This window comes from Peromyscus leucopus, chromosome 2, assembly GCF_004664715.2.
Source record: "Peromyscus leucopus breed LL Stock chromosome 2, UCI_PerLeu_2.1, whole genome shotgun sequence".
NCBI lineage: Eukaryota > Metazoa > Chordata > Mammalia > Rodentia > Cricetidae > Peromyscus > Peromyscus leucopus.
In genome coordinates, this window is record NC_051064.1 from 148,910,539 (window position 1) to 148,931,064 (window position 20,526).

Genomic DNA, 20,526 nt, shown 5'->3' on the forward strand with positions numbered 1-20,526 from the left:
AATATCCATAACCTCTCTGAAACTCTCGTCTCTCAACTGTGGGCTCCTGGAAAAATAAAAAAAGTTAAATACTTTCTTACTCCTAGAGGAATGAGCCAGGGTACAGCGACAGTCAGATCAACAGCGTAAGCTCCAATGCCGGACTGCAGTACTCACGATTTTCAGGACTCCAAAGAGCTTGACACGCAGCTTGTCTCCTGAGCTCAGGCCAGCTCCACTCCATGGATGCTGCTGTCCTTGGTGATTGTCCCATGGTACTGGCATCTCCGAAACACTGGGATCTCTGCACCTGGGCTGTATCGTCACAACCTCTCCCGGGCTCTCTTAGGAAGTCTAACCCTGCCACATGGTTCCAAGTCTCCACTTCCCTCCATGATCCCTTCATCCTGGGGCTTCTCCTGCCCCCAGACTGCACCTTCACCAACAGCCTCTCCTGGGTTCTCTTCAGGGACTCCAGCTCTGCCACACAGAGCCAAGCCTCAGCTGTTCCCCAGGATCCCGTCATGCTTCCAAAACCAGCACCACCTGGGCGACTTGACACATTACCGAGTTCAGTTGACATGAGCTGCAGCCTCGGGCCCCTCTGGACCACAGCTTCTGTGTGCCGGCCCCTCTGGACCACAGCCTCTGTGTGCCGGCCCCTCTGGACCACAGCCTTTGTGTGCAGGCCCCTCTGGACCACAGCTTCTGTGTGCAGGCCCCTCTGGACCACAGCCTCTGTGTGCCGACCTGAGGAAGTGCTTCCAGATTTCCATCCTCCACCATCCTCTTCTTAATCATGCCGGCCGATTGGTGCCGATTGTTCCGCTTTGGTGGTTCTGGTCTCTTGTCAACTATGGCCCATTCTTCAGCCCCAGCTGACCAGAACCACAGATTCTTAACTCAAAATATGCAGTGGCCCAGATAGCCTTGAAGTGACTCTCAAGCTTCCCTCCGGAACTTCACAAGCCAGGCCTCCATGTCTGCCCTGCTCTCAGCATAATCCTCTCATCTGCCAAGTCCACGGAACAGCCTGCTGAGACAGATCTGAGCACTCCTCCAGGCCGAAGTTCCAAAGTCCTCCCCGAACACACAGTCAGGTCTGTCACAGCAATGATCCACAACCTGGGACCAATTTGTCTTAGGGTTTCTGTTGCTGTGATGAAACACCATGACCAAAAGCAACTTGGGGAGGAAAGGGTTTATTCGGCTCACACTTCCACAGCCCAGTCCATCACTGAAGGAAGTCAGGAGGGGAGCTCAAGCAGGGAAGGGACCTGGAGGTGGGAACTGACTCAAAGGCCATGGAGGGGTGCTGCTTACTGGCTTGCTCAGCCGGCTTTCTTATAGACGCCAGGACTACCAGCCTAGGGGTGGTCCCGCCCACACCAAGCTGAATCCTCCTCTGTCAGTCATCAATCAGGAAAATGTACCACAGGCTTGCCCCCAGGTGCCAGTCTGGTGGGGACATTTCCTCAGTTGAAGTTCCTTCTTCCAAAATGACAAGCTTGTGTCAGGTTGACATAAAAGTTCGTGAGCACAGCGGTGATGGTGAAGGTGGAGTTTTCCCCGTCCCCAGTGTTTCATGAAGTCTTGCTCAGTACCGTTCAGGACACCTCAGAGCTCTGCGCCAAGACCACGCTGGGGACAGGCAAAGGTGTTCGCAGGCCCCAGCTGAGCTTCTGCCTCAGCCCTCACACTCTGGTCCCACTTGGGGGTTCAAAGGAAGGAGCTGGCCTACACCACAGGCTGTGTGAGCCTGGCCAGCTCCTGCTCCTCAGGGACTGAGGCCCAGCTGCTGCCCACTCACCCAGGCAAAGATGAGATACTTCCTAAAACCACCCAGAGGCTTCGGCAGAATGAGCTCCAGAAGGTTTATATTCTCTTTCATCCTGAGTGAACCGTCAATGGAACACGGAATGGGGGATCAGACTCCAGGCTGACACTGTTGACTATACCCTAAATGTTTTCAGAAATATTCTTTGCTGCATCCTGAAGCCTTTGGCATTTAAGACACACCACGACAGAGGACACCCTGGATTAGAGGTGTGCACCATCCTGGAGTTAGAGGTGTGTACCACTCTTGTGTTTTTTGTGGTGCTGGGTGTCAAACCTGGGTTTTGTGCATAGGGGTAAGCTTTCTCCCAACAGAGTTAAGTCCCCAACCCCCCCTCTGGGTTTTAGTCAGTGAAAAAGCAGAGAGAAAATGCAGAACTGTGTGGTATCTATTCTGTGCAAAATATGGAAGAAAGATGAAGCATGGGGAGGCACACTGGCGCTCAGACTGAGGCAGGAGCATTGTGAGCCATCTTTACAAAACCAAGAGGAAGATACAAAGTACCAAGAGCACTCCCAACAGAAGGGACCAATGTTAGGTGCTGGGCACAAAAGTGCTGTGAACCTAGTCCTCCTTTGGGGTACCACTTTGCACCCAGAAAAGAAGGGCTGGTCCTCACTGCCCCGCCCCTCAGCAGCCCTCAGAGCAGGCCTGAAAAGTGCCAGCTGCAGCTCTCTTTGAGATGAATATACTTTTACAAGAAAAAGAAACTGCGCGCACGCGCGCACGCACACACACACACACACACACACACACACACACACACACACCAAGGTGAAGTCACTCTGAGTGACTCCAGACTGAGAAAGAGGCAGCCAGCCCACTAACTGGCTACACCCCATGCCTCACCCCAGGCCGCCTTTCCATATGTACAGCCCACCCCCACCCCCTCAGTTCCGGGTCCCCAGCCACCTGTTGGAGAGGAGCCGGCTGGACTAGCATGGCAGGCAGAGCAGCCTAGGGGCTAGAATCTTATCAACCCCGAGCTAGCAGGCTACAGCTAGCAGACCTGAGGGCCTGACGAGACAGCTTCCTGGAGCCCCCACTCCATGGAAGAAACCTTCACTCCAGATGTGCAGGCTGATACAACTTCCTCTCAAAGCCCTCTTTTGGAGCGGGCTTGCCCAGTCACCTGCAGCTGCTCCAGGGCATGGGCAGGATGAGTGTCACTTCTCCCAGGATCCCCCTGTAGATGGGGGGGTCTTTCCAGGAAACCATGCGGAGATGGGGGCCGCAACGTGGAAGACTTGGGAATCTGAGCATGGTCATGATCAACAATAAATTACTTGCAGAGAACAGTTGGAGGTGTCCCAAGACAAGGGTCTCACTCTAGCCCAGGCTGGCCTGGAACTACGGAGCCAGGCTGGTCTCAAACTCATGGTGTAGAATTACAGTGTTGACCACCACCCCTGGACTTTGGCTTTCCTTATCATATGAAGTATATTTTACAGGTACCTCAATTCCAGCTGAAATTCAAATTCACCCTGGCCCTGCCATCTCCTTTATTTACCAGCTCATAAGAGTAAATTGACTTTTTTGTTGTTGTTCAAGTAAAAAAACCTGAAATCTGCTTCTCACTGCCCTTCCTGTCCCCTGTCACTGAACGCCCTCCACTGTCACTGGCCCTGCCTTACCCCTGGTGGCCAGGGGCTCTGCTGGCCCGTGACGCAGCCTGTGGCAATCCTAGCAACCGGGGCTCCTCCACTGGCTCGGGCACCCCTCCAGCTTCCCCTCACCCAGCCCTCCTCATCCTGCCCCTCCAGCTTCCCCTCACACAGCCCTCCTCATCCTGCCCCTCCAGCTTCCCCTCACCCAGCCCTCCTCATCCTGCCCCTCCAGCTTCCCCTCACCCAGCCCTCCTCATCCTGCCCCTCCAGCTTCCCCTCACCCAGCCCTCCTCATCCTGCCCCTCCAGCTTCCCCTCACCCTGCCCCCCCACCCCCCCCCCCCAATGCCTCCTTCCCCAACTCCAAGTAAGCGCCCGCCTCGGGGCCTCCGTACTTTTTGTCTTATGCTTGAAGTCGCTCAATAGAGACCTGCCTATTCTTCAGATCTCAGAGCCCTTACCAGAGAGGCCTTTGCTAGCAGGTAGGCAGCTTCATTTCTCCCTGCAGGACACACCTGTGTACCTTCTCATTCGTCCCTCTCCCACAACTAGGCTCTGTAAGGACAGAGCCCATGGCCTTACCCCCAGGACCAGTGACAGGCTCAACACATTTTAGTCTTTGGTAGATAGGGAGCTGAGTGAAAAGTTTCTGCTGTATGTAGCCTTAGTTTGGTCTGTGAGAGCTTGGAACTTGTGGTGATCCTCCTGCCTCAGCCTTCCTAGTACTAGGCTCACACCAGTGCACTGACTGCCACACTCAGCCTAAACTGTTAAGTGTGGTCTTTTTTTTTTTTTTTTTTTTTTTTTGGTTTTTTCGAGACAGGGTTTCTCTGCGTAGTTTTGCGCCTTTCCTGGAGCTCACTTGGTAGCCCAGGCTGGCCTCGAACTCACAGCGATCCGCCTGGCTCTGCCTCCCGAGCGCTGGGATTAAAGGCGTGTGCTACCACCGCCCAGCAAGTGTGGTCTTTAATATCATAAATTTCATTGGCCTGCTCAGCCCAGCATGTAAATGAAGTCTCCTGCTCTTTCCCCCTCAGCATTCTCCACGTTATCTTTACGAGTGTTTATCAAGACATGCGCAGTCCCAGCACTTGGGGAGCAGAGGCATGTGGACATGCGCAGTCCCAGCACTTGGGGAGCAGAGGCATGTGAACATGCGCAGTCCCAGCACTTGGGGAGCAGAGGCATGTGGATCTTTGAGCTTGATGCCTACCTGGTCTAAAGCTAGTTCAGGCATGTGGATCTTTGTGAGTTTGAGGCCAGCCTGGTCTAAAGCTAGTTTGAGGACAGTCAGGGCTACACAGTGAGGTTCTGTCTTGAAACAAAACAAAACAATAGTGCTGTTTCCAGCCTTGCCTTGTAGACCAGGAGTTGTCCAAGTCCATCTCCAGACTTTCCAGAACTCCAGTTCTTTCCTCACAGTGACAAGATGGCCGTCAGCACTCCATCTCTGTTTTTTCTTGGCCACCTTAGCACAGAGAGAGACAGACAGACAGAGAGACAGAGACAGAGACTCCAAGCTGAGCCTGTCCACTGACCGGCCTAGCCTGGGCTCCGTGGTCAGGGCAGATGAGGCATATCCTCAGCAGGTCCTCCTCCGAGGTGGGAGCCAAGTGGTACTTAGGGATGCGCATGTGCTCTCATCTCACCCCAGGAAGCTTGTGTCCTTCAGAGGATGTCTCCACGGTGAAAAGGAGGGACAACAGGAGTCCCCCACCTCCACAGACACTTCACAGTATGTGAGGAAAGAGCACCAGGGGATGAGGAAACCCTCAGGACCTCGCCTGCGCAGCCTCCCAGCTGGGAAGGGCTCTGCAGCTCCTTCTGGGCTGCACCAACAGGGACCACCTGCAAATGCAGCCGATCATATCACAGAAGAAGCCAGACACAAAAGCAGCCGCCGGAGTTGGTCAACTGTTTATTCTACTAGCAATGTTCAGAGATGTACAGACCCAGGCTTCCGGGTGAGATCCCATGGCGGCTACTTCCCATGGCTCACTGGCTTCTGGACACACTTCCAGCGGCTGCCTGGAGCTCGGGCTCTAGTCTCTGAGGACAAGCGGTGCCTTCACTTGGTCAGCCATCTCCTTGCCCACGAGAGCCTCCACGATGGCCAGCGCAAACTCGAAGCTGGTCCCGGGCCCCCGGCTGGTGAGGATCAGGCCGTCCTTCTCCACACGGCTCTCGGAGTAGCTGTAGTGACCTACAGGGAACAGACACAGCTGTCAGCACCATCCGCTCAGGTAGATGACACAAGGCCGCATGCTGTGGCTCTCTGCTGCTAAGTGACCGCAGGGGTGAGTGGAGGGGGGCAATGGGCACAAGATGGGGAGACAACGCTGAGGGGCACTGGTGATGAACTTCGCCACCAGGAAGGACTCGGCACTGGGCCAGGGTGCTGGAGCAGAGGCAGGGCGGTGCAGGGATGAGACCGGAAACTGGCTGATCCGCAGGCAGAGTCCCGTCCTCTGCGGCCGCAGACCACACAAGACTGCAGCTGGGAGGCAGACACCAGCCACAGGCTCTCTTCCTCTGCCTGCTATTCTGAGCAGCTGAGACAAGGTGGGCACCCTCGCCAGGACCCCCGGCTCGCCTCCCCAGCTCTCCGCCCGTGTCACACCTGCCCTCCAATCCAGGGCTTCCTTGCAGTTAGGCTCACTGTGTTCCCGGCATCTGGCCCTTGGGTCTTGACTCAGTGTGGCCCTGGAGCAGGCCTGCTGACCTCCCACAGCTGGGGCCTGCCGCCTGTCCCAGCTCCTCATCCCCCAGCACCAGCTGCCAACTGCTCTATCGTTCATCATCTGCTATTCAAAGTGCTCGGGGCCTCTCCTGCTCCCCCTGCCCTGTCTGTCTGACCAGAGCACGGAAGCAGGTTTCAGACCAGGGTGAAAGTTCCTGGACTCAGTGCCCCATGGCAGTCTGTCCACCACTGAAGGAGGGCTGCATCAACATCGCCCCCTGGTGGTTCTGTCCCCCTCAGAACCAAGGGCACTGTCCAGACAGCACAATGCAGAGGACCCCACTCTCGGGCACCCATGGGAGACCCTGTGCCAGTTTCTCTGGGCTCAGCACAGGCAGAGAGAGGAAGGGGAAGTCTGGAACAGAATCCCATGGAGGAGACGCATGCGGGGACTTCAAGGCTCCTGTCAAGGATCAAGTGTGCAGGTGTACAGCTGCTCATGGCCCTCCACACCCAGCTCACTGGGAGCCACCAATAGGAGATGCTTGGGCATAGATAGCTTCATGCCTACTGTTTCTGCTGGGACGAAGAGCAAAGGGCATCCAGAGTTCACTGAGAGCCCTCAGAAGCACGCTTCTCCTCCAAGGGGGCCAGCCATAACAGGAGGAGCTTGCTTCCTGCCTCATTCAAAACTCAACCCATCCTCTGAAATAAGCAACTGCAGTGAATCAGAAGCTCCTCATTTGTACTAGAGTAAGAAAACAGGGGCCATCACGTGAAGGGAAGTTTTGGTTTACCCGGACCTACTCTGACAGCTACACCAGCCAGGACATTTTATTTTAGTGATAAACTGGAAACCCAAAGGGGCCTAACTAGACTTAAAGGTCTCAGGGAGGGGTTGACCCTTGTCTACGGCCCCATCTAGTGGCCACAGTGAGGAACGGCCTCAGAAAGTATACGACTGCCACCAGAGCTGCTGTGGAGCCTGGGAAAATGACGTCAGCTGGGATTTGTGAGTTCAGGGTGAATTTGTAAATACTTGGAAGAAATCTCTTCAGAGAAACAGCAAGTGGAGAGGCAGAACGCGAGGTAGCAGCTGAAGGCTGCCGCCTGTGTGCAAACATGAAGACACATGCAGAAAGACCCTCACTCCCCCGCCTGTGTGTGCAAACATGAAGACACATGCAGAAAGACCCTCACTCCCCGGCCTGTGTGTGCAAACATGAAGACACATGCAGAAAGACCCTCACTCCCCGCCTGTGTGCAAACATGAAAACATGCAGAAAGATCCTCACTCCCCCGCCTGTGTGTACAAACATGAAGACACATGCAGAAAGACCCTCACTCCCCGGCCTGTGTGTGCAAACATGAAGACACATGCAGAAAGACCCTCACTCCCCCGCCTGTGTGTGCAAACATGAAGACACATGCAGAAAGATCCTCACTCCCCCGCCTGTGTGTACAAACATGAAGACACATGCAGAAAGACCCTCACTCCCCGGCCTGTGTGTGCAAACATGAAGACACATGCAGAAAGACCCTCACTCCCCCGCCTGTGTGTGCAAACATGAAGACACATGCAGAAAGATCCTCACTCCCCGCCTTGCCTGTGACAGCTGGGGACCACGAGTGTGGGGCAGTTACCACAGACACCTGAAGCCCAGAGAGCCTGTCCTTGCTACCTGCTCTTGTGCAGGGCTCTGGGGTCCGGTCCCTGCTGGTCTGCCCTTCCGACCTGGTTGACCTCTCTAAGCCTTGTAGTAGAATGGCACCCACCCAACACACAGTTGAGGATTGCCACTGCCATAGAATACCCAGGAAGCCATTCTCCCTTCCAGAGGGAAGATTCACACAGGTTTGTCAGATGAGTCACTGAGTCAGCAGAAGCCTCACCTAGAACGGTCCTGTGGAGGACGCTACAGCCCTTCAGAATGCTTTCAAGGCACAAAGGTCAAGTAGTGTCCTAAAAAACAGGATTTACAGACTTTGTGCTTAGCAATGACCTATGGGCAGGGGAGCCTTGTAGTACAGAAAGGGAAGGGGGAGGGGAGGGAGGGGAGGGGAGGGGAGGGGAGGGGAGGGGAGGGGAAGGGAGGGGAGGGGAAGGGAAGGGAAGGGAGGGGAGGGGAGGGCAAACTCTGGTCAGCTGGCCTTTGAGCCTCGTGTTCTGGCCTGGGTGGCAGGAGGCGGCCACCTGGCTTGCCATGGAACTGTAGGCTCCAGGCCAGCTGGGGGCACCGTGTAAATCCGGGGATCCCACTGTGAGCTCACACCAGCTGTGCTTCAGCAGCAGGAGAAGGAAAGGGATGCAGGGGCGCAGCTCCGGTGACGCAGGACCAGCTCTTCACACCGTCCCCAAACACGGTGTGCCAGCACAGTACAGCCTCAGGGCCGCCGTTCTTCCCACCCCCACCCCATCTCATGAACGCAGCAGCACAAACTCAAACTCAGCCCGTCATTTACAACACCCATAGCCAGAGCCTTCACCACACGGTCATGTCCACTCCGTTTTACTGACGTCCTCCTCCTCCTCCTAACTGAAGTCAGGTGGTAGGCTTTCAGCACTCAGTATAAAGCTAAGCACACGAGGAAGTGCGGCCACAAGAGAAGCCTTGTGCCACTCCTCTGTTAGCTGGACACAGGCTAGAGTCACTTGGGAAGGGCGACTCTCAATTGAGAAAATGCCTCCATAGGACTGGCCTGCAGACGAGGCTGGAGAGCAGTGTTCTCAACCTTCCTAACGCTGCAACCCTTTAATACAGTTCCCCACGTTGTGCTGACCCCAGCCACAAAGCTACTTTATAACTAATTTGGCTACTGTTATGAACTGGAATGTGAATATCTGTGTTGTCCGAGGGTCTTAGGCGACCCCGGTGAAAACGCTGTTCAACCCCAAAGGGGTCACAACCCACAAGTTGAGAGGATGTTGTAGAGTATCTTCTTGATTGGTGACTGATGTGGGCAGGCCCAGCTGTGGGGATAGAAGTAGGAATGTGCCAGGCACGGTGGCACACGCCTTTAATCCCAGCACTCAGGAGGCAGAGGCAGCCTGGTCTACAGAGCAAGTTCCTGGACAGCCAGGGCTACACAGAGAAACTTTGTCTTGAAAAACAAGACAAATCAAAACAAAAATTAAATATGCCTAGCTGATACTCAGAAAAGGAACATGTGACCGAAGCAGCTGGTCCCCTAAGAACTCTCTGGAGGTCGGTCTCGCTGCAGACTGGGGTGAAAGGACATTTGCTGAACTTCGTCAGGGTTTAAATTCTACCCTCGGGCTGCTGTCAAGTATTCAGTAAAAATAACCATTAAACTGGCATTTCCGAATCCTTCCCATTCTGACAATCGGGGATCTGGTGCCTCCAAACAGAGACTGGCATCTCCGTGTACCAGCCTGTGCAAGTACCAGCTGAGAAGTACACGCAGAGGAGGCAAGGCCGCCACACATGGCCAGGGCATTCCCGTGCGCCGTGTCATGTCGCAGCAGCAGCAGCAGCAGCAGCAGCTGCACCACCACCACCACCACCACCACCCTGTGCACACACGCGCACATGCACACACATCCCTAAGGTCTCCCCGTGTGGGACGCACAGGCATACTCACTTCCATTCATCATTTTGTCCTTAGCCCCTGGGTGTGTTGTGACTTTGCTTCCAAAACCGATTTCATGAGCCAGCAGAGCAGTCGGACCTAGGAATAAGATGAATAAAGAGATGAAAAGTGGGGGCTGGAGAGATGGCTCAGTGTTCTTCCAGAGGACCTGGGTTCAATTCCCAGCACCCACATGGCAGCTCATAACTGTCTCTGAAACACGAGGACCAACCTGTCTATCATCAGTGTGCTCACAGTATACACCATGTGTTCAGTGAAAATGGCCGCCTTCAGAGCCGCTCACAGTACACACCGTGTGTAATCGTCTTCGTAGACTAAAAAAGATCTTCCTGTCGCCACACTCTTGAAGCTTAGAGCTTCTGTTGTGTTTCCCCTCTAAGCCATGTCACACCCGGATGAAAACAGTACCTGACCTCACCCGTCTGTGAGCTCTTACTCGGCAGCTGACTCTCTCCAGCTTCCTCGGAACGGGAGTCTAGACCCAGTCACTCACCACAGCCTCTACAGCAGGAGGCAGCAGAGAGCACCACTGTCCAGGCCTCAGGATCAGACCAAGCTCAGAGTAACCTCTTGAGTCTAAGCGTCAAATACACAGCCTTCTCCACCTCGTGTCTTCTCTACACAAGGCAGCTGTGGGGGGGCGGAAAATCTCCAAAGTCCAGGAAAATGGAATGATTACCACTCACATGTTTGTTAAGACAAATGAGTTTCACTATGTAGCCCGGGCTGGCCAGAACTCACCACGTAGACCAGGCTGGCTCAGACTCACAAAGATATGCCTAACTCTGCTTCCCAAGATCTGAGACTAAAGGTATGTGTCTCGGATTCTTACTAGAGATCTGGACTGAGAATCCTAGACATCCTCTAGACATCCCCTACACGGCAGCAAGCTTCAGCCGCTGACCTTGAGGGAGGAGCACGGCCAGGTCAGCCAGGTCTGAAGGCTGCTCCTCTGAAGGTAACAATGCTGCTGCTTCATGCATCGGGTCCAGGATGCATGGCTGCCTTCCCTGTCATGGTAAGCTCCTAACTACTGCTTTCCGGGGGTGGGGGAGGGGTGTGTGTGTGTCAAAAGCCTGATTTGAAAATTAAGACAAGACTAACTTACTACTGCCATTATCCGAGACTCTGATGAAGGATATGCCAAGAGTTGGCGCTAGGAACTGGCAGGGAGCTGAAAGCAGCCGACAGAGGCCTCTTGCTATAGTGCCACCTGGTGGACACCTGAAAAAGAACACCCAGCCGACTGGACCGCCTTGGGTCCCCTGGTTCCTGGTGACACCCTGACAGGACTCCTCCCCCTGCAAGCCTCCTTCTCTGTCCCCCACACAAAGCAAAGCTCCATCTATGTTCTTCCCAAGAAAGACTCCCGCGATGACTTTCTTCTTTCCTGAGCACCATCAAGGATGAGGCTAACAAGGGAGTTTGAACACAGTACCCGGTCCCTGACCCAAACACGAGACGACCCTGACATCTTGTTGGCTGAGGGAAACACCTGTCTCTTCCCTCACCATGCTCCGTTCCCTGCCTGAGCTACCCTGGTTTCTCTGTTCATTTTCCAGGAGGGGCCCAGGAGAGTCAATGCGATCAGCACACTGCTGGTGAGCACTCTTTCTTTTTCATGTCTGCTGGGTTCCCGGAAGGCCAGGTATTCCAGCTTGCCTCAGCAGAAGCCAGTGAGCCAGCGAAGCTGGCAATGTTCTACTCAGTGACGCGGAAGAACAAGGTGACACCACATCTTAGTTCAGCCCAGTCATAAGGAACAAGCCCAGGAAAACCCTAAGGAGGCCGTCTCCCAGATCAGCGAAGAACACCAGGCCACCTGTGACTTCCTGCCCACAGGGACACTTCAAGGCTGCGAGGACTGCAGGACCATCAACCAACAGAAACCCTTGGGCCTCAGCAGAGCAGGAATCGGAGCAGAGGGAGCCAGGATGAGATGTCCAGGGCAATGCCTAGGGGCTCCCCCTGGGTCTGTAACGGTTCTCAAGCATGCACTGCAGGGATCCCCTCAACTTCTGCATGGCGATACCCACTGCGGTGTCAGGTCACGGACTAAGAACGGTTTTGCCTGTCTGTCTTTGGGGTGGTAATGGAACCCAGGGCCCCACACATGTAGGCGCACTCCACACCTGAGCTGGGCTTCCAGCCCCAGACTGGGAACATTAGCACCCCCCCCCCACGTTTCCCCCTTTTCTTTCTTCTTTGGAGAGGCTCCCTGCTATGTAACTCGGGGTGGTCTTGAACTCATGAACCTACTTCTACATCCTCTGTGCTGGGATTACAGGTCAGTCTCCACAGCCACCCCCAAACTGGGAACACTTCCAACAGGAGACAGGAGCACACTGCCTGAAGGATGGCATCCACAGCCGCATGCCATTCCAGTACGCAGCAGGCAGAGACTGGGACAGATTCCCCTGCAGGATCTGCTGTGTCCCACAGTGAGGACAGAGTCCCTCGGTCCCCGGACATAACCGTCCATTCCTTCCGTCACGGACTCATCTGTTCTGTGACACACGTAAAAACATCCAACAAGGGAGACACTGGCCAAAGCCGCGCTGATCCCGATGCCAGAACATCGCCGGATCCTAGAGAACGGGACGGTGTTTAAAGAAGCGATGGTTACAGTTTCAAGGCTCCCGGCATGGGCGAAACGCCAGAAGACCTCACGTGAAGCCGTGGGTCTTCAAGAGTACGGGAGCAAAGACTAAGCAAGCCGGAGGCAGGGGAGCCCCGGCCAGAGCTGTGGCGCTCACATCACAGATTCCTGCTGACTCTCCTGGCAGGCCGAACGGCTGGCACCGAGATCTGCTGCAACAAGCTGTTTGCTGGATTCCAGAGACCTTATCCCCAGTCAACCAAACAGGGAGAACAGTGAGCTTCACAACAGAGACCCAGAGCACAGAGACAGAAAGCTCAACGATCACGCTCAGTGCCACCACGACCCTTCCTGGCACCCCCACTCAATACCCAGGGTGGGTGCCTCTGGTCCACGAAGGCAGGCTGTGTGCAGCCAAGCGTCCAGGCAGGCCAGCCCCTGGGCCAGCTGCATGTTCCACAGTCCGCCGCACTCACTCACCCGCACAGATGGCAGCTATGAGGCCCTTCCTGCTCTCCTGTTCCTTTAGGACCTCCTTCACCACAGCTGACTAGAGAGAACACAAACACCCAGTCACCACGGAGCCTCAGAGAGCTGGGAGCATCCCTCATAGCATAGCTTACTTCCAGCTGTTTCCAGAAAAAGTTTCTAGTCAGTAAACAGGAAAGCGCCAGGTCCCTAACGCCTGTGTTCTCAAGCCCGGGCAGTGGCATTCACCCCTCGATAAAGCTGAGCAGGGAAAAGCAGTGTTACCAGGGCATAGAGCCCTGTCCTGTGCTGGGGGGGGGGGGGGCAGAAGCAAGGGGACACAGGGTTCAGCAGCTCAGAGGGCAGAAGGGAAAGACCCCAGCAGGAACAGCCCACTGCCTGGCCCCGCCTGCTCACAGCCCACTGCCTGCTCCTGCCGCCTTCCCGTGTGACTCTTCACTCAGGGCGTGAGATGAAGGTCAGCGCTGCCTCTGATGCCACCTTGTATTCACACTGCCTCTGGCCCTGTGGCTGCCCTCCACTCTGACCACAGAGCAGGCAGCTGGGACATCTGCAGCTCACTCCAGTCTACATGCACTGAGTCTGTTTGCAGCAGCTGCTCCAGCAATTCAGTTTACTTCTGCAGGAAATGCTCTTAGGACTGCGCTGTGCAATGGGAGACAGCACTCAGCTACCTTCAGCTGCTTCTGCTGCAGCTACAGCACTACCCTTGAGCACCCCAGAACCACAGCAGAACAGAGCAGAAGCTGCAGGACTTCCTTCAGAAGCCCTTCACTGAGGCGTGGCTGAGCAGTTTTTACCTCAGATAAGTTCTGTGCACCCAGATTGCCTCCTGGAAGAACCACCACGTCGTATGGTCCCTGTGAGTAGGGAAATAAAAGGGAACAATTTAGTTCTACTGTGTTAAATGGCAGCCCAGTAACAGCTTCGTATCTGAAGACACACTCTCTTCCAAAGAACAGCGGCATGCCCATGGGGATGGGATATACACATGCATCTCTAGGTAGAGCACGCTCTAGCACAAGTGAGACTCTGGGTTTGATTCTCCAACACCAAAAATAATAATACGTGGCAGGCATAGCGGTGCACACCTGAAGGAGGATGCAGAGGCAGGAAGATCGAGAGTTTAAGGCTGCCCTCAGCTACATACTAAGTTTGAGGCCAGCCAGGTATACAGGAGACGCTGTCTCAAAACAACAAAAAGCCACCCAAAATCAAACAAGTAAATAAAGGTATATCCCTGTGGTGGGACATTATAACAAGAAACTGCAGACATGAGGACTGGAGAACTCAGCAGTTAAGAACTCCTGTTGCTCCTGTAGAGGACTAGAGTTCAGTTCCAGCACCACATGGCGGCTCACAACTCCATGTAACCCCAGTTCCAGGGGATCCAACACCTTCTTCTGACCTCTGTGGGTACACAGGCACAGCATTCACTTATATAGATAGATAAACACACAGTTACACACAAATAATCTCTTTTAAAAAAAAAATTATTTATTTATTATGTACACAGAAGAGGGCACCAGATCTATTACAGATGGTTGTGAACCACCATGTGGTGCTGGGAATTGAACTCAGGACCTCTGGAAGAGCAGCCAGTGCTCTTAACCTCTGAGCCATCTCTCCAGCCCTTCTCTCTCTTTTTAAAAGATTTATTTATTCATGTATTTTATATATGAGTGCTCTTTCTTCATGCACACCAGAAGAAGGAATTTGATCCCATTACAGATGGTTGTGAGCCACCATGTGGGTGCTGGGAATTTCTTAACCACTGAGCCATCTCTCCAGCCCCATAATCTCTTTTTTTAAAGTGTAGAAAAACTCATGACCTGAAATCCATGAAAGGACATCCTGGGAGAGGTGCAGTGCACACGCACTCATGTGGAGAGGCGTCCTGTCTCAAAACAAACCTCTTCCAAGGAAGAGAGACTATGAGGACAGAAGTTGGTGACAGAGAGCTCACCTGACGGGTAAGGCCTGGGCTCCAACTACCAGTGCTGACAGAAGAAAAGGGAAAACGTGGAGGCCTACTCATGAGGTAAGGAGGCCTCTGGGAGAGAAGGAAGAACAATGCTCCCACTCAGCCGCCATCTATGCACCCTCCACCCTCCACCCCTTACTGGACGCAGGGTCCAGCCATTCCCATCCAGGGAGAATCATTTTCTTTAATTCTGTCTGTTTGTTTTTCAAGACAGGGTTTCTCTGTGTAGCCCTGGCTGTCCTGGATCTCGCTCTGTAGTCCAGGCTGGCCTTGAACTCACAGAGATCCGCCTGGCTCTACCTCCCAAGTGCTGGGATTAAAGGTGTGCGCCCTTACTGCCTGGCCCAGAATCACTTTCTTAAAGTAAGTCTGTTCTAACTGCAGTCATAGACACAGCCAAAAGCCATTTAAATAAAAACTAATAAGCCCCAAGAAGGAAAAGTCCATGTACACAAAACAAACCTGCTTTTTTGCGTCTTCAAGACTGGCATCAGGACAAATCATGACATCACGGCTACACTGCACAGGGTCTTTCCCAGTCAAGCCTGCAAGAGTGACTTTAATCTAGAAAAAGGACAGATGTTCAAGAACATGAAACTGTACAGACACAGGGCAACACTTTAATACCTATCCTGTGGTTTGAAGTCACTTGTCAGGAAATACCACAAAACCAAGCTGAGGCAATGGCCAAATATATTTAATACTAGTCTCTTCTGGTTTGCCCAGGATAGTCCTAGTTTGTAGCTGAGCGGCTACCCCAGCTCTGACTGGCTAGAACACCCTCTATCCCACAAGTGTTGAGTTAGGGAGATGAATTACAGGGCCACCCTATTAATAACCCATCTTCCAAGGTTACCGCCGTCATTTATACTTCACAGTGTTTTCCAAAAGCAGAAGTCAAAGTCATACAATTAAACAATACTTTATCCTGACAAACCTTTATTAGGTTATAGTACCAGTAGCCGGTACCCAAAACACCGGCGTTTCTCAGTGCTGGGAGGCCAGCAGGTTAGCTCACTGAGGACAAGCTACCAAAATCTAGTGATGTTGACCACAGTCCTGGCCCAGCTATCACACGTTTAGGTGCAGAGCCTGAAACTGTCCTTACATTTGCACAATGAACCCCACAAGAGTATTTATTACAGGGACTGAAGAGCACCTGGATTTGGCTCCCAGCACCCACATCGCAGCTTACAACCACCTGTAACTGTAGCTCCAGGGGAACAGGCCCCCTCTTCTGGCCTCTTCCGGTACCAGGCACACATGGAGTGTAGACATATATGCAGGCAAGCATTCATACACAGAAACAAGTTAAAATCTTAACTATCCAGTAGCATAAGGCTGTAACTGGAGAGGAGGCGGTGGCCTTCACACAGCACAGAGGACTGTGCGGCAATATGAAAGAGGAAACTGGAGTTTTATTTTGGAGAGCTAAGTGTAGACAGACTGCCCGGGTCTGAGCTCTGCTCAAACAGGCAATCAGCACAGCTGAGTGTCTCTGCCTGGGTTTTGTGACAAACAGGGACAGCTAAGTCAGCACTGTTGTCAGGTCTGTGTGAGTTAATACTCAGCGTGAACCTGGCAAGCATGAATGCACTCCCTGTTCACTGCGTTATGTTCACACGAAACTGCTCCATGTACACACAGGACGGGAAGCCAGCACAGACCAGACTGAGAACAGCCAAGTCTGGGGAAGGGGAGGGCACAGGACTGAGGAAACTTACAAAGGGGACTCAGGAAAACCCCAACTTGAAAGCATTTGCTTTAAAAAACAGAAACAAACAAAAGGGCCCAGGCCAGGGGTGTGCTGGCCCACGCCTGTAATCACAACCACTCCGATGGCTGAAGCAGGACAGCTTGAGCCCAGGGCTGTGGGAAACAAGGCAAAGTGTTACAAAAAGTTCTAAAAGTCAGCAGTGAGCCAGACATTTGGGCAGCTGAGGCAGGAGAACGGCCAAGAATTCAAAGCCACCTTGAGCTACATACAAACTAGTGTTTTATTATGTAATCACTATAGTTTATACTTGAAATATCTCATAAAGTGGGACTGGCAAGATGGCTTAGCAGGGAAAGGCACTCTCCACCAAGCCTAATTAAGCCTAGCTTAATCTCTAGGACCCATGGTGGACGAGAGACCAACTCCTACAATCTGACCTCTACATCTGCACCACAGGATGCAGGCTCATGCATAATAAACAAGTGAAAATGACCTAGAGTCCCCTCTTGTTAAAACAGGGAGGGCTAGCTCATGAGGGGGACTCACCCCAGCTCGCCGCATGACATCCACGGGAATGACTGTCTCCATCTCCTCTGCTCCTTTGGCCAGGATGACCAGAGCTCTTTTGGAAGCCATTTCTAATTCTTAAAGACTTGAAAAAGAAAAAGAAAATCTTTAAGAAGTTGCCAATGTAATATCTTCTAGGGTGGGAATAAATGGAAGCAAGCAGATTAGGTTAATACTGGCTCCCATGGTAGTTTCTATCTCTCTAATTCAGGGATGAAAACAGAGTGGCTGGGCTGGAGAGGTGAGCAGCAGCTAAGAGCAGAGGACACAGTTAGTTCCCAGCACCCACATGGCAGGTCATAACTGTCTGTAATTCCAGTTCCAGGGGATCCGGCCCCCTCTTCTGGCCTCTGCTGGCACTGCACGTATATACACACACAACAAAATCTTTTTAAAAATAGAAGGCAGGGATTACTAACATGTGTTAGTATTGTTTGCATTCTCCCTTACTGTGTTTTCTTAAGCCCAATTTCTTACAAAGGCAGGTCACATAATGGGCCCTGCCTATCAGTCACACTGATTTAAGAAAGGCGGACTTTTTAAACTACTGTGATTTTTTGAAAAAAAGAAAAGTGAATTTTACGGGTCAAAAAAACAAAAACAAAAACACAGTCTAGAAACTTGTAAATTTTGGAGGGGTTTTTGTTGTTCCAACAAACTGCTAAAAACTCAGGACCAGGTTGGGGGAGATCACTGGTGCTCAATCTCTGACCACACTATCAATGATTAAGAGATGGAAATTCCTTTTATGAAGTCAACCCTGCCGAACCGCTCGGGAGCGCGGACAGGAGCAGCTAGACGCCTCTCTGAAGCACTTTGCGCGTGTTTTCCCTGCACACTCGCCACGCACCACAACTTCAGTCAAAGCCTTCCTTCCAGTGAATGTTCACTAGCTGCAACCTAGCGGTGCCGCGCAGAGCTCCGGCCCGGCATGCACCGCGGCCGCCGCCCCCAGTCCGGCCGCCAGGCCGGGACCCTCCCCGGGCAGCGGGCGGACAACCCAGCCTCTGCTCCCGGGCGCTGACCTGCACCCGCGCCGTCTCCACCCACGCGAAGCCTCGCTCAGTCCCGCTGCAAACCCGCGCCCGGCCCCGTTGCACGGACAGACCCGGTGAGCAGGACTGCAGCACGCATGCGCACCCGCACGTCTCCTCGCTTCCGCCTCGGGGTGCGTCACATCCGGCCGGGCCCATCCCGGGCGGGGGGACCACGAAGGATACTGCGGACCGAGCGCATCTCCCCTCGGCCAATGGTACAGTCCCGTCCCCCGCTGCGGGGCGTCTGCCGCGTTTGACCTTCTGACTGCGATGCTTAGAGCCTGAGGCAAGTGAATGGCCACGAGTTCAAGGCCAGGCTGGGCTAGAGCGTGACACACACACACACACACACACACACACACACACACACACCACACACACACACACACACACCACACACACACACCACACACACACACACACACACACACACACACACACACACACACACACACTCGCACCCTCTGCAGAAGAATAAAAGCCCGGCATGGTTGCCCACACTTGTTTGTAATCCTAGTACTTGCAAGATGGAGGCCGAAGTTTAAGGCCATCTTTGGAAGATGTTTTACATCACTTTTCTTGTGCACTCTTTGCCCCTTACAGTGACAGCTCCTCTGTTTGCCTCTGTTCTGCAAGGACTCTGTTCCAGGCCATCCCAAGCTTGTCCCTCTCCCCCAGGCCTGGTCACCCTGTCTGTGGGGTCACAAGTGTTTTGGTTTTCCACAACACTGTTTTTTAAAAGGCCCAGCTGGGAGCTGGAGAGGCAGCTCAAGGGTTAAGACATCTTGCTGTTTTTGCAGAAGACCCAGGTTTGGTTCCCAGCACTCACATGGAGGGACTCACAACTGCCTGTAACTCCCAGTTCCAGGGGAACCCAATGCCCTCTTCTGGCCCCCACGGGCACTGCATGCACATGCATCAACTCACGAATAATAAAAGGCCCCGATGCACCCTCAGTAGAGCAAGGCTGGCATGGCCACTGCGTCTTTAATGGGTTATTTAGATCACATATATAGTTTACATTTTTTAGTTTACATTTATCTCTTGTGTGTACATCTCAACCTGTGCCACAGAGTGCAGGTGGAGGATCAGAGAAGACTGCTTGCTGGAGTCTGCTCTTTCCTCACCACATGGATCCCAGGGATGGAACTCAGGTCATCAGGTGTGCAGCAAGCACCTTACCTGCTAAGCCCTCTCATTGGCCCCTCCTAAGTTTTTAATGAATATCTTTACCAGCTTAAAGGAGGGGAGACTCATCCTCAGCTGGCCCCATCCGACCCCCTACAGGGAAGTGCCAGTGCATTTGGCACCTCTCAGCAAACCCCGGACAGAGCGTACACGGGCCTCCTTCCTATATAAAGAGACTGAACACGCCACATGCACTGGCTGACCTCCATTACGAATTCACTTTGGAAATCTTACATACTGGAAATTCTTACAATGACGGAGTGTTTTGTCTTGTTTTTAATTTTTAAAATTGTTAAGTCATGTAGACAACACTGTACTTGAGCAAATGTTTGACGTTGTTTAAAGATTTAAGAAGAAACTGTTTTAGGAGTTCTAGAATGACTTGGCTTTTCACTGTCTGCCAAGGGAAAAGGCAGAGCTAGAGCCTTTAGCTTTGAAGGTGTAGAAAGCTGGAGAGACACAGAGACAGGGAAACTTGTTAGAGGTGCGCTTCAAGATCCAGAGCGGGCTGGACATGTGGCTCGTGCCTGTATTCCCGGGTACTTTTGTAAAGAATGGAATCTACCTTTAGGTGGACACATGGCCTTGTCTCTTCATCGTGTGGCAGTTCAGGGACCTGGCGGGGGACACCCCAGGAAGGCAGCTTCACCTTGAGAAGGTTGTGCTTCTCCATCCCAGAGCACCTGCCCCCTTGTGCAGTCCCTGGCTCAGAAAGGCAAAACTGCTCCCTTTTCTTCTGTTTCTCTTCACGGTGCTGGTTGGAATCTATGCTTGTAAACTCCCTAACACTCAGCCTCTTCTTTTCAAAGCTCCTTCCCCACTGTGGCTGCCTGCCTCCGTGTGCTGACCTCTGCATCCATGCACTGACCCCTGCCTCCACTCACTGACCCCTGCCACCACATGCCGACCTCTGCATCCATGTGCTGAACTCTGCACCCATGCACTGACCCCTACCTCCATGTGCCGACCTCTGCATCAATGCACTGACTCCTGCCTCCATGTGCCGACCTCTGCATCAATGCACTGACTCCTGCCTCCATGTGCTGACCCCTGCCTCTGTGTGCTGACCTCTGCCTCCGTGTGCTGACTCCGCCTCCATGTGCTGACCCCTGCTTCCATGTGCTGACCTCTGCATCCATGTGCTGTCCTCTGCGGCCATGTGCTGACACCTGTGGCCATTTGCTGACCTCTGTCACCATGCAGCTGACTCTGCACTGTGTGGCTGTCTGCC

At 53.2% G+C, this 20,526-nt stretch overlaps 1 protein-coding gene across 3 annotated transcripts; it reads right to left on the reverse strand.

Moving 5' to 3' along the window:
* Nucleotides 1–5,323: 5,323 nt before the first annotated feature.
* Nucleotides 5,324–18,250, reverse strand: Park7 (Parkinsonism associated deglycase). Of its 3 annotated transcripts, none has more exons than XM_037203206.1 (7): nt 18,179–18,250; nt 17,050–17,155; nt 15,249–15,350; nt 13,603–13,662; nt 12,794–12,863; nt 9,706–9,792; nt 5,324–5,625 (listed from the first exon to the last, which is right to left on the reverse strand). In XM_037203206.1, exons 2-7 carry the CDS (start codon nt 17,137–17,139, stop codon nt 5,465–5,467), a joined length of 570 nt encoding a protein of 189 aa, XP_037059101.1. In that variant the 5' UTR covers nt 17,140–17,155; nt 18,179–18,250; the 3' UTR covers nt 5,324–5,464. The 3 variants fall into 3 exon arrangements, with proteins under 3 accessions (XP_037059101.1, XP_028738956.1, XP_037059102.1); XM_028883123.2 differs by having other exon boundaries at nt 18,096–18,221; XM_037203207.1 differs by lacking the exon at nt 18,179–18,250 and adding an exon at nt 17,921–17,941.
* Between the last annotated feature and the right edge of the window lie 2,276 nt (nt 18,251–20,526).

Excerpts from the sequence above, each read along its gene's own strand:
- Park7 (XM_037203206.1), bottom strand. The coding sequence starts at position 17,139 with ATGGCTTCCAAAAGAGCTCTGGTCATCCTGGCCAAAGGAGCAGAGGAG. Across the intron at positions 13,663-15,248 it reads TTGAAGACGCAAAAAAGCAG|GGACCATACGACGTGGTGGT; the intron begins GTTTGTTTTGTG and ends CCCTACTCACAG. Across the intron at positions 12,864-13,602 it reads GTGCACAGAACTTATCTGAG|TCAGCTGTGGTGAAGGAGGT; the intron begins GTAAAAACTGCT and ends TGTTCTCTCTAG.